Below are 16960 nucleotides of genomic sequence, written 5' to 3'. Positions count from 1 at the left end.
GCTGGTTCAGCTTTCTGTCAATCAATGGGGGGACAGTCAAAACAAAGCTGAGGCAGAGTTAAAATTACAGCACTTGGCCCCTTCTAAAAACGTGATCCCGACGTATTCAACAAAGGTCTCAAACAACTTAAAATGTTGCAGGAAAACTGTCCTGAAGTACCGAAGGGTTTGAGTTTCTGCTGCAATTCAATTTTTGAAATGGCATCCATTGGGATGAAACGCTTCCTTTTATTTGTTCTCCAACAATAAACTAAAAACAATTTCAGCAATTCACTGCAAAATGCAAACTGGGGAACCATCGACCAGAACCTAAACACAAGCGGAGGGGCCTACTTACTAACCTGCACTACTCTGCTAATTCCCATTAATATTAATTTATTTAAAAAGTTTCAAAAATTAATTAAAAATGACTTAAAGTGCATTCACTCTGTAGCAAGTTTGCTTTGAAAATTCTTAAAAAAAAAAAAAATGTTGGCAGGCTGTTATCAATTATTATCTCCTAACGTATCTGCACCCAGATCTGGGAAGCTGCGAGTCTGCCAACCACTTTGCCATTTTCAGTTGCTCGAGGATGATGGGAGTAAATATACACGGAATGAGCAGAGCCTGCTGAATTCAAGCCACGCTAGTTGTGATGGCAGCCCGTTATCAGAGAGCCTTGTAATTATGTCCGCTGAAATAATTTATGGTGTGTAACTATTCTGTAACAGATGAACCCCTGGGACAATTCACTATCTAATTAATGCTCCTTAGCTGTCATGAAGACATACCATTGTTTTCATTAAAGAGACCATTATTAACTGCTACAGAAATAACTTTTTTGTAGCTAATTTTTTTTGGGGGGAGAGGGGGAAGATATTGGACACAAACAAGGTGCTTTTGTAACAGGTTGGATATGTGTGAAGGGCTAAGCAGGCATACAATTCCAGCCTATTCCATAAAGCCACATAGGTACACATGGGTCTGCACAAATCCCGTACATATATATCTGCTAAGGAGACGATGCAAAGGTTTGCTCATAATCTACAAACAATTAATTAGATTCAGTAATTAGCGCTCAAAATTAAGGGCTGAAAAACTGGTGTAAATCCTGGTACATACCGGAGAATACCGGCACCCCGACCCAAGTGCAATTAGCAAGGGCTTACTTTGATCACAATGCAGTTCATTCATTTATTCTATCTCTCTTCGCAACCAGATTAGATTACTGTAACGCCACTTATCTCGAGGCATCTAAGCATGCCCTTAAGAAACGTCAAACGCTGCAAAAAGCTGCCATGCGTTTGTTGTGCCATTTAAGGAAATCAGACCACATCGGCCTTATTCTAAAGCTGCACCTTGAATTCCGCATTACATTCAAGCGTCTGTTGCTAACTTTTAAGGCTTTTCGCTTTGGTACTCCTGGCTCATTTGTTCATCCACTCATGGTATTCAGATCTCTCAACAACTGGCTTGTCTCTACCAGGTCTCCGTTCAGCCCAACTAGTGAATACTCGACATGGTGCTCTTGTCTTTATGCCCCTCCTCCTCCCCCCCCCCCCCCCCCCGTTTGGAACTCACTCCTACTTACAAAGAGCTCTCAACCGTGCACCAAGTGTTATAGTCACCTGCTCCGGCGTGTTTCCAAAACCTTTGGGAAATTTATCCACCAGCCCGTAGGTTATGATCCGAGGGTGGGATGAGGCCGATTACGATGAGGAGAAGAGATTTGATTATGTGAGATTGAGGAACTCTTAGGTTTTCTATAGTGGGTGTAAAACTTTGGAATTCGCTTCCTGGGTTTTTGAGACTATGAAAAGATCGTATGAATTTCAAGAAACAGCTACAAACCCAATTATTTGTAGACTCTTTCATGTGATGTGTAAAGAGGGTTCATTGACTGAGCCTGGACCATGCTCTGAGAGATGTTTAATGTGGTGGGAGCTGTAAGATGATGTGGTAATACCAATATTAGGTTATTACAAAATGTAAATATTATATATAGTCTGTTTTAAGATTATATATGTTATTGTGTATACTCCTTAAATTTCAAGCGGTTTATAAATGTTTTAAATAAATAAATATCCCAGAAACAATTTAAGAGAGCTGCTAAGGCCTGGCTTTTTTGTCAAGCTTATGGTGACCGACACCGACCAGAGTAGTTGGGAGTGGCCGACACCCCCTGCAAACTGTTTTAGTTTGGGGTGCTTCACCCTTGGAATGTGTGGATACTAATGAAATGGTCGTTGCTTCTTTGTAGTCATTTAGATTGTAAACCACTTTGACCTACACTAGTAGCTAAATGCATTATAGCAGGGGTGTCAAAAGTCCCTCCTCGAAGGCCGCAATCCTATGCATGGGATCTATTTGCATGCACTGCTTTCATTGTATGCTAATAGATTCGCTGGGGAAAACCTGACTGGATTGCGGCCCTCGTTGCCCTAAAAACACCAAAGCTGCAATGCAAATGTCCTCTGGTTCCGTTGTTTTCTTATTTGGTTTGGTCTGCTTCTCCATTATTCTCCTTTCCTCACCCCCCATCTCCTGCACACATCTCTCTGATGCTCCCCTTATCTTCCCCGTGCATTTTCCCGGGATAGCAAGAAAGCCACAGCTGCAAGGAGAATGGCCACATACTCTTTGGTGATGATCCCACGTGGCCCAGTTGGGTTAATACCACTCGGCTCGAGTCCATGTGTATCTAGAATATGCCGAGCAGCAGGGCTTAAGCGAACTCTGGAAAGAAAAAAAAGGCCAAAATGAACAAACAGGATGAACTATCAGAGTTTTTAGAGCATTTTATTAGAGATTATTGACTTGGCGATGGAACTTAGGGAGGGATTCCAGACTGCAGCTTTTTAGACTTTACGGGCTCCTTTTACTAAGGTGCGCTAGCGTTTTTAGCGCACGCAGGAAATTACCGCGCGCCACGCTTCTAGAACTAACGCCAGCTCGTGCTATTTCGCGCGTTAAAGCCCTAGAGAACCTTCGTAAAAGGAGCCCTATATTTTTATTTCTGAGGTTATATTTATTTGATCTCTCTTTTGATACTGGAGTGCCTTTCTTTTGCTTTTAAATTTGTAAACTGCTCTGCTGTTACAGCCATGAGCGGGTCTATAGGTACTGAAAAACATAAACACCTCAAGTGAGCAGTGTTAACACACGTTACCTGAATTGAGTTAGAAAAGATCGATAGTTCCCTAAACATTTAAAAGTTTCAAGTTTATTATGGTTTGATTTACCGCTTACAAATCCTAAGCGATTTACAAAAAACTTTGTCTGAAAGTTAAGCTAAAATAGGGGGAATAGACAACTGGAGAGACAACTTGATCCAAAAGAAAAACTGTTAGGGATACGCTGTTTCCTAAAATAAAATAAAAAATGAATAGGGGTGGGAAAAAACAAATTGGAATGGAAAAAAAAGCAATTCAAAACCCGATTCATACTACATAGGCATCTTTGACAAGCAAAGCCCCCAGCTGTAACATTTCAGGGAGCGCCTGACTTTATTTTTTTAACGGACATATACATAGCTATGAAGGGGTTTTTCCCATTTTGTCTCCATAAAACATAAAAACTCACTTGTTTGCGGTTCACAGAGATTAGCAATACCAATGAGTAAACATCCAATGTCTAACTTCCAAAAGATTCTACAAAAAGATGCGTCTTTAAAGCACGTCAAAATTGTTGGTACGAATCTGCAAGTGTAAATACGCGAGTCAGATCCCTAATCCGTGAGGGCTGCCTGGAAGGACAGCAATCGTTCCTGGAATTTCTTATATTTGCATCTCTTTGCAGAAGGAAACGAGAAGAGTGAATGAGATTTGTAATGATGAAAGACTGCATAAGATCCAGAGGGAAAATGATTAGCAAATCTGCTCCACATTTAGGCATTACTCTGTAAATGATTATTTTCACAGTACCATTTGACTTGTAAACTTACCCCAGTTTGCCAAGTGGACTTTCGGTTTTTCCGGGGACTGGAACCGGAGGCGGCACAGACGGTGATGGAGCGGTGGTGTCGCTAGGGATCTCCACTTGCTTCCAGTCCTGGCCTTCTTCCACCAGCAGGGCAATCAGCGTGCCCAGACGCACATTTTTACTCCCCTCTTCCATCTGCATCAGAGAAAGGAAGGAACCAAAATGACAATCAGGTCAACTTCATGTCCCCGAGTCTATTCTAGAACAGTGAATGCGATAGTTTAACCTGCACAACTATGACTTTTTGTGGAATAAAGTCCATTTAGGAACATCGTCACTCCACAGAGTTTTTTTTTTTTGTTTTCTCTGGATTTTCTTCTTTGTGGATATTTTGGGGTCAATTCCTTTTTTTTTTTTTACCTATCTTTAGGGACCAATTTATAGAATTGCCCCTTTCGATTATAAGCCTTCAAGGGCAAGGGCCCACCTATTACACCCACATTCCAGCTCACCATGACCTTGAATTTGGAAAGGTCAACAATAAGATCTAAAGAGAAACTGGGCCTTTTCTCCCTCGAACAGAGAAGATTGAGAGGGGACATGATCGAAACATTCAAGGTACTGAAGGTAATAGACTTAGTAGATAAGGACAGGTTGTTCACCCTCTCCAAGGTAGGGAGAACGAGAGGGCACTCTCTAAAGTTAAAAGGGGATAGATTCCGTACAAACGTAAGGAAGTTCTTCTTCACCCAGAGAGTGGTAGAAAACTGGAACGCTCTTCCGGAGTCTGTCATAGGGGAAAACACCCTCCAGGGATTCAAGACAAAGTTAGGCAAGTTCCTGCTGAACCAGAACGTACGCAGGTAAGGTTAGTCTCAGTTAGGGCACTGGTCTTTGACCAGAGGGCCGCCATGTGAGCGGACTGATGGGCACGATGGACCACTGGTCTGACCCAGCAGCGGCAATTCTTATTCTTATTCTTAAGTCCAAATAGCTTATGAACAATGTATAAAAATATTTTACTGATCAAAATTAAGGCTAACAAAACAATCAAACTCTTCTTCTAGCTCATTCAGAACCTGCTGTCATGAATGTTTATTTGCAACTACCCCGGGATATTTTTCCCCCCCTTATTTTACTTTAATTCAGTCACTGGGGGCATGAACCAACCTCTTCAAATATAGGCCTCCAGTCCTTTGTGCGAGGATTAAGGCTCCCTGCAGGAGAAAGCCACAGTTTCAGAATCCCTACAAAGGAGGAATCTGGGAACAGCGAATGGCTTGGTGTGGCTGTAGTGTGCACACCAAGACAACGATTTCTCTTAGGTTTGTTTTGAAGGATTCCTTCTTCGCTTGCTTTTACTGCCCCACAGAGACAGTTCAGCTACATTCCTGAAGTTTGACATTAGCAAATGATCTTTATTTTAATGAAAGCAAACACGACGACAAAAACAAAATGTAAAAATATTGTCAGACATTAGAAAACAAACAAAGTGCATTTAAGTGGCCTGTGAGCATGAGCAAGACCTCAAAGAAAGGATTTACAGCAGATTTAAATCCCAAGCACATGTGGAAAAGTTGAAATTCACCGAGGCAAAGCAGTTACCAAGGCAAACTCATTCACAAGCCCCATCTCTCAAGGAATTTTAAACACAAGGGCTGTTCATCCAATTAGGTCACCATCCTGAATAACACACCTCTTACTCTGTGTATAAACGCAACTCTTCTGGAAGATATCAAATACCAGGCCACCTCTTTGTGCCATTTTTTAACACCTAAGATGGAAGAAGTCCAGCCACTGCAATTCTAGACAGCTGAAGTGAAAGATATCTTTCTGTGTGTGTCAGCATATGTCTCTTCAAAGATCAACTGTAAAGCACAGTTACTTACCGTAACATGTGTTATTCAGGGACAGCGGGCAGATATTCTCACGTATGGGTGACGTCATCCACGGAGCCCAGTGTGGACAGTCTGAAAGTGAACTGTCGCTTTAAATTTTTGTTAAGGGCTCGCGACTAACCGCTCTGCGCCTACGCAGCTGCCTTCCCGCCCGAAGAGGCTCGAGGTACCTCAGTTCCGAAAGCAAACTAAGAAGACAACCAAGGGAGGAGGGTGGGATGTCCTAGGACAAGGAGGCAGCATATTCTCAGCTTACTGCAATGGGATGGAGGGAGAGTGGGCCATTAAGAGAATACATTTTGTAACACTGTTTGGCCGAAGTGACCATCGGGTCTGGAACAGGATTCCAGACAGTAATGAGAGATGAACTGAGGACCAAGTAGCTGCCTAGCAAATTTCATCAATGGGAGTGGAATGCAATAATGCAACTGAAGCTGTTATAGCTCAGACCTTATGTGCGTTACCCTCGAACATAGCCTGAGCATAGCAAAATGAAATACAGGCCGCCAGCCACATGGAAATAGTTCTTTTGGATACAGGGCGGCCCAATCTGTTAGGATCAAAAGAGATGAACAGTTGAGGAGATGTTCTGCGAGACCGAGTCCTTTGCAAGTAATAAGCCAAGGCTCGTTTGCAGACCAAGGTGTGAAGAGCTGTCGCACCAGGATGAGAATGAGGTTTTGAAGAAAAAACTGGAAGCACAATCTATTGACTGAAGTGAAAATCTGTGACCTCTTTTGGTAAGGATGGGTCCCACACCAACATCTGAAGCTCAGTCACGCGATGTGCAGAAGTGATGGAAATTAAAAATACTACTATCGAAGTGAGATATTTTAAATGAACAGAACTGGTAACCAGTGAAGCTCCTGTAGATAAGGTGCGTTCCTATCACTCTTCTTTAATCTGAAAATTAGTCTTACAGCTGTATTTACTCACGTTACCCCTCTCCTAAAGTCACTTCATTGGCTTCCCATCCATTTCCGAATACAATTCAAACTCCTCTTTCTGACCTACAAATGCACTCACTAAGCTGCCCCTCACTATCTCTCTTCACTTATCTCCCCCCCCCCCCTCGCTGGTGAGCTCTGCTCAGCTGGCAAGTCCCTCCTTTCTGTGCCCTTCTCTTCAGCTGCCAACTCCAGACTCCGTCCCTTCTGCCTTGCTGTGCAGTATGCTTGGAACAAGCTGCCCGAATCCCTAAGGCGGGCTCCATCTCTGGCAGTGTTCAAGGCCCAGTTAAAAGCCCATCACTTTGAAAGTGCTTTCAACTCCTAACTCCTCTCATCTTGGGCTCTGCATCCTTAACCCTATTTATTTATTTCGATTTCTATCCCCTTCTCCCAGAAGCTCAGAACGGGCTACAAGTAGACATTCACAATCGTTTGAAAACAGACTAGTCATGACAACAAATAGGTTATTCTAGAGACCAGACTGGTCATAGCGAAGAGTACTAGGAGAAGTACATTGAGGAGGCAGCTTTTAATGGCTCGATTGGTGAAAGAGGAAGGTATTTACTGCTCTGCGGAAGGTCATTAGTGAGTCTAGCGACCTGATCTCTGTGGGTATTCGGTTCCATAGCTGAGGTAGGAAATGGCTGTAGGATCGTTCGTACGCCGTACTCATTCGGAGGGATCTCCCTGCGGGAATGCTGAGTCTTTGTTCTGCTTTGGAGCGGAGGGGGCGGTTAGGGGTGTATAGGCGTAGCTTGGATCCTATGTAGGCTGGGGTTTTTTGGTAGAATCTCTTGTGTGTCATGACTTGGCCTATATGTCGTGTCTGTCTGTCTAAGTTAGATTGTAAGCGCTTCCGAGCAGGGACTGTCTATAAATGTCAAAATGTACACAGCTGCTTATGCCTTTCAGCACTATATAAGTGATAAGTAGTAGTATTTTGAAGAGTTTGTAGGTTTTAATTTTAATATTGTTCTGGGAAAGTCTAAAAATATAACATTGCAATAATCCTTTATGTTGACCAAATAAAATTATTCATGAGGAAATAACACTGCAGTTCTTTTAAAAAAATCTCTGTTAACTTCCTTCTGCAGAGAAGTGCAACATATGTTTTTTTTTTCACATTAGGGTGGAAAAAGGGATTTATGCAGCCCATGCTGGCATAATGAGTCTATCAATTGTCTGCTTTTCACCGCATCAGAAAACTGTGAAAAGCTGCCACTGACCTTCTGATGGTGTCAGTCTGGTTTAAAATGCATTACCTAGTATCAGACTGAACAACGTTATCAATTCTGGGAGACATTTACAGCCTGTCTCTGCAGGATTCAAGAATCAGTAGTAGCACTTCCAGAGGTGAGGCCTTTCAGAAAATGCAAAATTGCATGAACACAGGGTCAGGCCTCAGCCAAAGCCTTGCAAACACTTGCAGGGTTTAGGATCCCAGAGGCTTATACTTTTCAACACTCAGTACAGGCCAACTAAGCATTTTTACTTAAAATTTTGCAGGGCCTATGCACCAGGAAGTACTAGATTTGGGTGTAAAGTTTACTTTATGTTAACCACGCAAAATGTATTATTGAATAGGAAAATAAGATTTTTCATTTTGAATCCCTGGTGGTCCAGCGGTGCACCGGGCAGGAGCGAGTTTTCTGTGCTCCTGTCCGGCCCCGAGCTGCTCCCTGAATGGCCGCTGCCAGGTTTCACGGGGTTAGCGTGTGCTAAAAACGCTAGCGCACCTTAGTAAAAGGTACTTAATCAACAGATATGTTTTCAAATGCCTCCAGAAATCTAGAAAGAACGCCACTAAAAGCTTATAAAAATCACAAGAACGAGTGACTGAATAAGGGGGGAGAGTCCACACAAACTAGAGTTACGGTGATTCACATCCCCCCCCCCAGAGAAATGACGTTTCTGTGGTCACTGGATGCCAGAAAGACAAAAACCTGACAGAAAAACGAAAGCTGTGTGGCGACTGACTGGGTTTCACTGGATGGTAGAGAGTCCAGGCCAGCAGCCACTATCTCGTCTCTTGCTGGCTTTTATTTTCCCTCTCCGACAACCAGTGTAGCTAGTGATTCGGTGGCTTCTGACCTCCCCCCCCCCCCCCCCCCTTTGCAGGCCGCTTGACTCCAAGAGGCCAAGCACGCATTTCAGGATCAGCGTGCCAGCGTGCGTCTTTGCCCGCCACAGCATTCTTGTACATGTGCTTTCCTGGGTCTGCTGGCCCTAAAGCTACGGCTGTTGCCGCTTTCCTTCCCAGCGCAGCTCCCTTATGCGGCACGCCACGGGATGTGCGTTAAAACAAAGCTGTGGACAGAGATAGACAGGGCCAGCAAAAAATAAAAAAATAAAAAAGATTTTTTTAAAAATTAGTTTTGTGCCTTTTTCTTTCTGAAAACGTTAAGTTTGAAATTAAGAGTATTTTTAGCTATTTACCAGGTGTTTATGCTTCTTAAAATCTTTATATATCGCATATACAGCCAAAAAGGATCAAAGCGGTTTACAAAATAATTCAATCAAAACTATGAAAAGAGCTCCATTTAAACAGAAAAGAAATAACATTTCTAATGCATAATATGCTATCACATCCAAATTAATAAGACATAAATTAAAAATGAGTGAATTAATATAAATTAAAAATGATAAAAATGTACAAACGCAGACTGCGGTCCAAAATTTATACCCCGTCAATTTAAAATCCCCTCAAAAAGCTGAGGAAACAAAAGAGGCAAACGGACACAATGTTTGCTAACGCAATAGGAAGGCAAAGGTGCCGAGGGCTGGCCATTCAGTCATTAGCCTGCTGCTGTTCCAGTCTCTTTTCAACGTATGTGGTGGTGACCTTAGCTTAACAAGCAAATAACCCTCTCTGGCATTTCCAACCCTGCCCCCTCCCCCCCCCCCCCTCCGTACCATTATTTTAGCCAGCACGCCATCCTCGCTGGATTCCATGGTAACCACTGCCTTATCGGTCTCAATTTCACACAGTGCATCTCCAGCATTCACCGTTTCACCTGGAAAACAAGATGGCCGTTAGGTCCAAAACGCAATGACTTTCACGATCATTAGGAATAACAAAGATATACTTGAATGAGCTTATATAATTATACAGTAACGTCTTCACTGAATAAATATATAGCCCAAAATAAATTCCCCCCCCTCAAGAAAAGGGTGAAAAACATGACTGCTTTTTAAAGCACATAAATGCCCTTTGTGATATAAATTTCATAACTTTACTGAAGCTTCGGACCTCAGAAACACCACTCATCGCTCAAATGTTTTATCATAGCGATAAGCTTTTTTTAAAGCAGTCACGTCGCCTCATATGCTCTGCAAAGGGCTATCGTTCAAGCCTGGTCGACACACTGAAAAACACCAGCACAAAATTTAAAACAGCTACGTATGCAAGTGTAGTAGTTTCTGCTCGACGGCTCTATAATGCCAGGCATACCAAAAACAGACTTTTAGAAAGACAAGCAGGTCTATGACTGATGAGATGAAATATCTGAAAAGGAATTCTGGGCAGAGACCTTAACGTATGCATGAATGGTGATTCCATAGAAAACACGTTTCTTGAACTGAGGAAGTGCTGCTGCTATGTGATAATGGCTCTCGGAATCGCAATTCTTTTGTGACCTGAATACTAACTGAAATCTGCTATTGAATGTCACTACAATGGGAACCTCTCAAACACTCTGGCCTCGGCATAGTAAACAGATGCTTCACAGAGGACTGGGGAAGCACAGACAAGGTTATAGTAGAATTTTAAATTATTTGGAAGACAACAAGAATGATTTTTTTGCTCAATTGGAACTGGTTTCCATTGTACTATGGAATACCCCTTCCTTTTTTTTTTTTTTTTTAAATAACTTTCTAACCATTGGGCCCAAAGGTACCCATATAGATTTATTCCATACAGCTGATCTGTCATTAAAATTCTCCCGTTTGCTCTGAAAATTAAAGTTTTAATTGAAGCTTCTGCATGAATTTCTCCAGGTCTATACGGAACTGAAATGGTTGATGGTCCATTGCGGGCACAAAAGATAATCCCTTATTCGGTAATGCCTCTTCCACACTTGACAAGTGATGGTCTGAAATGTTTACTACAATTGATTGTAACGGGTTTGAGACCGGGTTTGAGGTGTTATCCCCCTCCCTCTGCTCCTGCCCCCTGACTTTGTTTCTTGCATGTATCCCCATTCATGTCATCTTTCTGTGAGCCATCTTCACTCCCACTAGAGGACAGTTGGAACTTAGTGGGTTTTGTCTTGCATTGAAGAATGCTGGTGTAGAAGGACTGAAGTTGAGATAGACACTAAAGAGCAGATATTGTGATGTCATAATGCCTTATTCCACCAATGCCTAAGAGCCAACCTCATCAGTGATGTCACAATGGGTTCATTATCCTATACTTAGCTCACATAAGAATCAAAGCATGAATGGGCCCAGCCACTGACCCTTGAACCTTGCATTGAAGAATGCTGGTGTAGAAGGACCGAGGTTGAGAAAGACACTAAAAAATGACACAAGATGGTTTCCAGCCACTGACCCTCAAGCTTTGCATTGAAGAATGCTGATGTAGGAGTGAGGTTGAGATAGACACTAAAGAATGACACAAGATGGTTTCCAGCCACTGACCCTCAAGCTTTGCATTGAAGAATACAGGTGTAAAAGGACTGAGGTTGAGATAGACACTAAAGAATGACACGAGATGGTTTCCAGCCACTGACCCTCAAGCTATGCATTGAAGAATGCTGGTGTAGAAGGACTGAGGTTGAGATAGACACTAAAGAATGACATTGGATGGTTTCCCACAGTTATCCATGAGGACAGAAATGGTAATGAATTTTGTCACCATGTCATTCTCTAGTTCAAATCTCACTACTCCTTGTGATTTTGTGCAAGTCACCTAAACATGTTGTCTCCATTGAGCTTGTAAGCCCTCTGGGAACATGGAAGTATCTAAAATTCCCTGAATGTTATCTTCAAAATAATAAATAAATAAAAAGAATCAAAACACAATTATTAATTCTTTACTATAATACAATTTTATTTTTATTGTTCTATGATGGGGTGGCATTTTGTTCCATGGCCAAGTCCCTGTTTTCTAATATTATTTCTGAAAGACCTATAATCACATGGACTTCTTGTTAAGAAAATTGCAGAACAGAAATTCTAAAATCAACCAAAACAAAAGTTTGAAAGAAAAAGAAACTAGGGCTTCTGCACTATCCAACATAGTTCTGTCTCTCACTGTGAGATAATCTTACTGTTCATTAAAAGAAGCCAATGGCTTTTCACAATATATATAATCATGAATAATTTGTTAGCAATTAATGTATTGCAATTAACCAAATGGAAGAGGTATACTTAACTTCAATAGCATTCCAAATGGTTTTTCTTTATTACATTTTCTTGGGAAACCAGCATTAAAAAATAATGCTATAAGGATCAAGTGAAGGACTTGGCTTTAATTCCCAAGTCAGGCTGGGGCAAAGGTTGCTGCAGAACAGGCTTGTCCAGCCTTTAGGTTTTGACCAATGGGCCATAGGATGGAGAAACTGCTGTAGAAGCATCATTTGAACCCCTGGGGAAGAGGAAAATCTCAGACCTTACTCAAGAGTGACACCTAAAGGCCAGATTCAAAGATAGTCTGTTCTAAAGCTACCCTGGACAAAGGCTGCCATTGCGATGCCTGGGTTGGGGTGGAAGGGAATAATAAAGTTAAAATTGAAAATTTGTGGTTTCCATTGAGAAAGGAGAGAAAGAATAAAGCAAAAGAGTATGTGGAAACAATATTTTCTTTCTGTCTTCAATGTAATATCATTAACAAAACAAGAAAAAAGGAAAGGCTGATACTCTCCTTCAAATGCAGCAGCCTTACTGTTTTGAGCATAACCAATATGACCCCTGCTGGCTTCTCTAAACAACAGCAATTCATTGAAGCCAGAAAGAAAATACTGTTTCCACATACTCTTCCACTGTATTCCTTCTCTTCTTTTTCTTTCTTTTGTTGGAAGGGGGGGAGATTTCTCTCGATGGAAACCGCAAATTTTCATTTTTAACTATAAAGGGGTCTTACCTCCATTTTATATTCCCTTCCAATCAAACTCAGAAATCTCATTAATTATCACGGCCTCGTAATAGGGCAAATCTACTAACGCCAAGCTAAACATAGACACATGATGGCAGATAAAGGCGAAATGGCCCATCCAGTCTGCCCATCCACAGTAACCATTATTTTGATTTGTTTGTGATACTTCGAGTGTTAGTATATACTGCTTTCCAGACTTTGCCCCCTTTTCCCATCCGTGTAGAGGTATTCGGTGATTTACTTACCTGAGGGCTTATACTCACCCGGGGGCTTTGATCACCCAGCCCCATCACTTCTAGTTTAAAGCCCTCTTCAGTAGATTAACCAGTCTGCTGCCGAAGACACTTCTTCCTTCCTTTGATAGATGGATACCGTCCCTGCTCAGCAGTCCATGGAAAATCATCCCATGCTCCAGGAATCCAAAACGCTCTCGATGACACCATCCACATAGCCACACATTCATCTCCAGGATGGGTGCTTCTCTGGCCTGGCCCTTGCCCTCGACAGGGAGGATGGACAAGAATACCACCTGCTTCACCTTCTCTCCCAGAGCTACAAAGTCATTTTTGATACATGAGTGTCGGGAGCAGGGCGGGGGCATCTAGCACGACTCCCAGCATTAAAAAACACTAGCACGGTTTAGTAAAAGGGGGTTTTAGATTACTCTAATAATTTGCTAATAGGTGTCCCAAAGAAGAACCTCACCTGTCTTCAAATGGAGCAGAATTGATGGTGCCAATCGCTCATTAGGTAATTTTTTAAACTATCTGCCTGATCTTAGTCAAGGGACACTTCCTCCGAATTTGTGAAAGTCCTACTGTTCCTTTATGTAACGGGAGGGGGTTGCACTTTTAGGTAAACACAATTGACGTCCACTAAAGACAAGGTCTTTCCTTGTGCCGGTCCAGTGGCCTGGAATTCCTTGGAGCTTTTTCTTCTAATGAGATTTTGGAAGATGGTGAAGATGCATCTATTTAAGAGATATTTCAGAAGAGAGGAAAGTTCTTGACTATTTTCTAGTTTCGGGTTGTTTTAATAAAGTCCATCACACACTGCTGTCGTATTTTGATTTTTTTTTTTTTCTGATACTTCTTGTTATTGTCAACATTCTCCAATAGCCAAACACATTACCCCAAATAAAAATTCATGTGACCAGTATTAATTAACCCCCCCCCTTTTACCAAAGCGTGGAAGAGGTTTTTAGCGCCGGCCAGCGCACTGAATGCTCCGCACTGTTCCGACGCTCATAGGAACTCTATGGCTGTCAAAGCAGCGCAGAGCATTCGGCACGTCGGCCAGCATTAAAAACCTCTTCCGTGCTTTTGTAAAAGGGGAGGGGGGGTAATTAAATTATTTATTTATTTAAAACATTTATTAGCTGCCTAAAAACTAGACGGCTTACAATTAAAAAAAAATCCACAATCACCAACAGACATTTACAAAATTCAAAAACCATCAGTTACATCAACAAAATGAATAGAGCATCTTTAAGATTGATCTTCCTAGATTTAGGGGTCCTTTTACGAAGGCGCGTTAAGCGTTTTAGCGCGCGCTAGCCGAAAATCTACCGCCTGCTCAAAAGGAGATGGTAACGGCTAGCGTGCGCACTATTCCGTGTGTTAAGGCAGTGTTTTTTCAACCTTTTTACACCTATGGACCGGCAGAAATAAAAGAATTATTCTGTGGACCGGCATCGGTCCGTGGACGGGTGGTTGAGGAATACTGGGCTAAGTCGTGGGCCAGACCCCGCCCATCTCTACCCAATCTCCACCCCAGACCCCGCCCCCATAATAGTACTAATTGCAACTTGCACGTCCCGTGCCTCATCTGGAAGCTTTCCCTCTCACGTTGGAACGTCAGAGAGAAGGCTTCCGGTTCAGGCGCAGGATGCCCGTAGGAGCCACTGCCCGTGGCTTTGTGCACTGAATCAGTTAGGAAGAGGGAACTGGCTCGAAGATAACACCGCATCGATCGCGGTTGAAGAACACTGTTTTGGGCCTGATGCAGGTGCTGGCCCTGTGGACCGGCACTGGTCCATGGAACGGTGGTTGAAGAACACTGTGTTAAGGCCCTAACACGCCTTCGTCAAAGGCCTTTAACAACCCTTACTTCAATGAAATGCCTGGACATAACGATATGTCTTCAATAATTTCCTGAAAATTAAGCACATTCTCCCAAGTTTCCAGGAACACCAACCATTCCATAAAATCGGACCAGCAATAGAGAAAGAAGCTTTCGCGGTAGTCACATAATTCATTTAGCATATAAGTAATAGACTCCACGAGGTCGGATTCCTAAGCTAATAAAGGGTATGGGGGACCTCTCATATATTGACAGACTGAAAAAGCTGGGGCTTTTCTCCCTGGAAAAGCGGAGACTTAGAGGAGACATGATAGAAACCTTCAAGATCATGAAGGGCATAGAAAAAGTGGACAGGGACAGATTTTTCACACTATGGGGAACCACAAGTACAAGGGGGCACTCAGAGAAATTGAAAGGGGGAAGGTTTAGAACAAAGTTCTTTTTCACCCAGAGGGTGGTGGATACATGGAACGCGCTACCGGAGGATGTGATAAGCAGGAGCACGCTACAGGGCTTCAAAGAGGGTCTGGACAGGTACCTGGAGGACAAAGGGATTGAGGGGTACAGATAGAAGTAGAGGTAAGGTTATAGGGATAGGATTGAGGTAATTTGTAAAATTAGTCAGAGACCACTGTTCAGGCAGTGGGCCTGATGGGCTGCTGTGGGAGCGGACCGCTGGCCAAGATGGACCTCTGGTCTGCCCCAGCGGAGGCAACTTCTTATGTTCTTATGTCCTTGTTCCAACACTAGCAGAGGTTCAAGAAAGTCGATGCCCTAGTTCAGTCAGAGAAAATAATCGTTTCTAAAACACAAATCAGAGTTAACAGGCAACCAGCGTATGCTCCTTGGCTTTTGCAGATCAGCTGACAACTAATGACAATAACTGTGTGAAAAGTTGCTGAGATGCTCATTAAAGTGAATTTTAGTGAGGGCCAAGAATAGCTCTTTCAACGCGCACAAGAATTGCTGTTCTGTCTAATAAAGAACTGACGGGAGCCTTAAAATAGAACACTCAAGGAAGAAAATTTCACAGTTTGTCAAAATATCTCATCTCTCGAAATGAACACCAGCTATAAGGAACCAAAATGCATCACCTCACTTGACTGTTATGACATGGTCACAAACAGGTATTAAAAATAAGAACATGAAGAATTTTGAATTAATCTAGTACTTTATATTCAGAAGAAGCCTGTTAAAAAGAGTTTTATTCTTTTTAGTAAGCTTGCTTTTTTGAAGTAGGCGGTGAAAACTAACCCCCCTCTTCTACGAAACCGCAGTAGCATTTTTTAGCGGAAAGCCGTGCTGAACGGCCCACGCTGCTCCCGACGCTCATTGAGGTCCTATGAGTGTCATGAGCAGCGGGAGAAAGGGCTGTGGCTCACTGGTAGAGCTGCTGCCTCTGCACCCAGAGGATGCGAGATCAAATCCCAGCGCTGTTCCTTGTGACCCTGGGCAAGTCACTTAATCCCCCATTGTCCCAGGTACATCAGGGTGAGTCCACCAGGACAGAGAGGAAAAAATGCTTGAGTACCTGAATGTAAACCACTTAGGCTATAAGTGATATATAATGAAAGAAATGGTACTATACGTTGCCAGAAAAAACATATTTTCTTCAAAGTTCTTCCTTTAGGACATGCATCCTTGGCTCTGAGCTGGTCAGGGAACACAGATGCAATAGTATTCCAAGACAGATTAACCCTTCCACTTCTATTTTTGGTCTGAACACTTACTATGCCACGGCACTCACCTTCCTTTTTCAGCCATTTCACCACACTTCCTTCTTCCATTGTTGGAGATAGTGCTGGCATGAAAACCTTAACAGGGGGCACACCTAGAAGATAAAAATATAGGCATTAATTAAACGATGCTCTGCAACTGTGCTACAGGTTTTGATACTGCCAAATCCAGGTTCTGGACAAATCCTATTATAGGCCACCCAACCAGAGCTGAATCTGTTTATTGAGGATAAGCAGCATAGAATCTGTTTTACTACTTGGGATCTAGATGAGTACTTGGGACCTGGGTTGGCCACTGTT

At 42.6% G+C, this 16960-nt stretch overlaps 1 protein-coding gene across 1 annotated transcript in view; it reads right to left on the bottom strand.

Annotated features, from left to right (window-relative positions):
- PDHX (pyruvate dehydrogenase complex component X) overlaps positions 1-16960 on the bottom strand; it is a 60157-nt gene that overhangs the window by 33142 nt on the left and 10055 nt on the right. The window contains exons 2-5 of the mRNA XM_033928193.1: positions 16672-16755; positions 9662-9762; positions 3923-4095; positions 2617-2715 (exon numbers count right to left, since the gene is read on the bottom strand). Of these exons, the coding sequence (XP_033784084.1) occupies positions 2617-2715; positions 3923-4095; positions 9662-9762; positions 16672-16755 (457 nt within the window). The remainder of the gene's footprint in view (positions 1-2616; positions 2716-3922; positions 4096-9661; positions 9763-16671; positions 16756-16960) is intronic.

This window comes from Geotrypetes seraphini, chromosome 19, assembly GCF_902459505.1.
Source record: "Geotrypetes seraphini chromosome 19, aGeoSer1.1, whole genome shotgun sequence".
NCBI classification, from domain to species: Eukaryota; Metazoa; Chordata; class Amphibia; order Gymnophiona; family Dermophiidae; genus Geotrypetes; species Geotrypetes seraphini.
The sequence above is the reverse complement of the archived record's forward strand: the minus strand, read 5'-3'. Positions and strand labels throughout refer to the sequence as shown.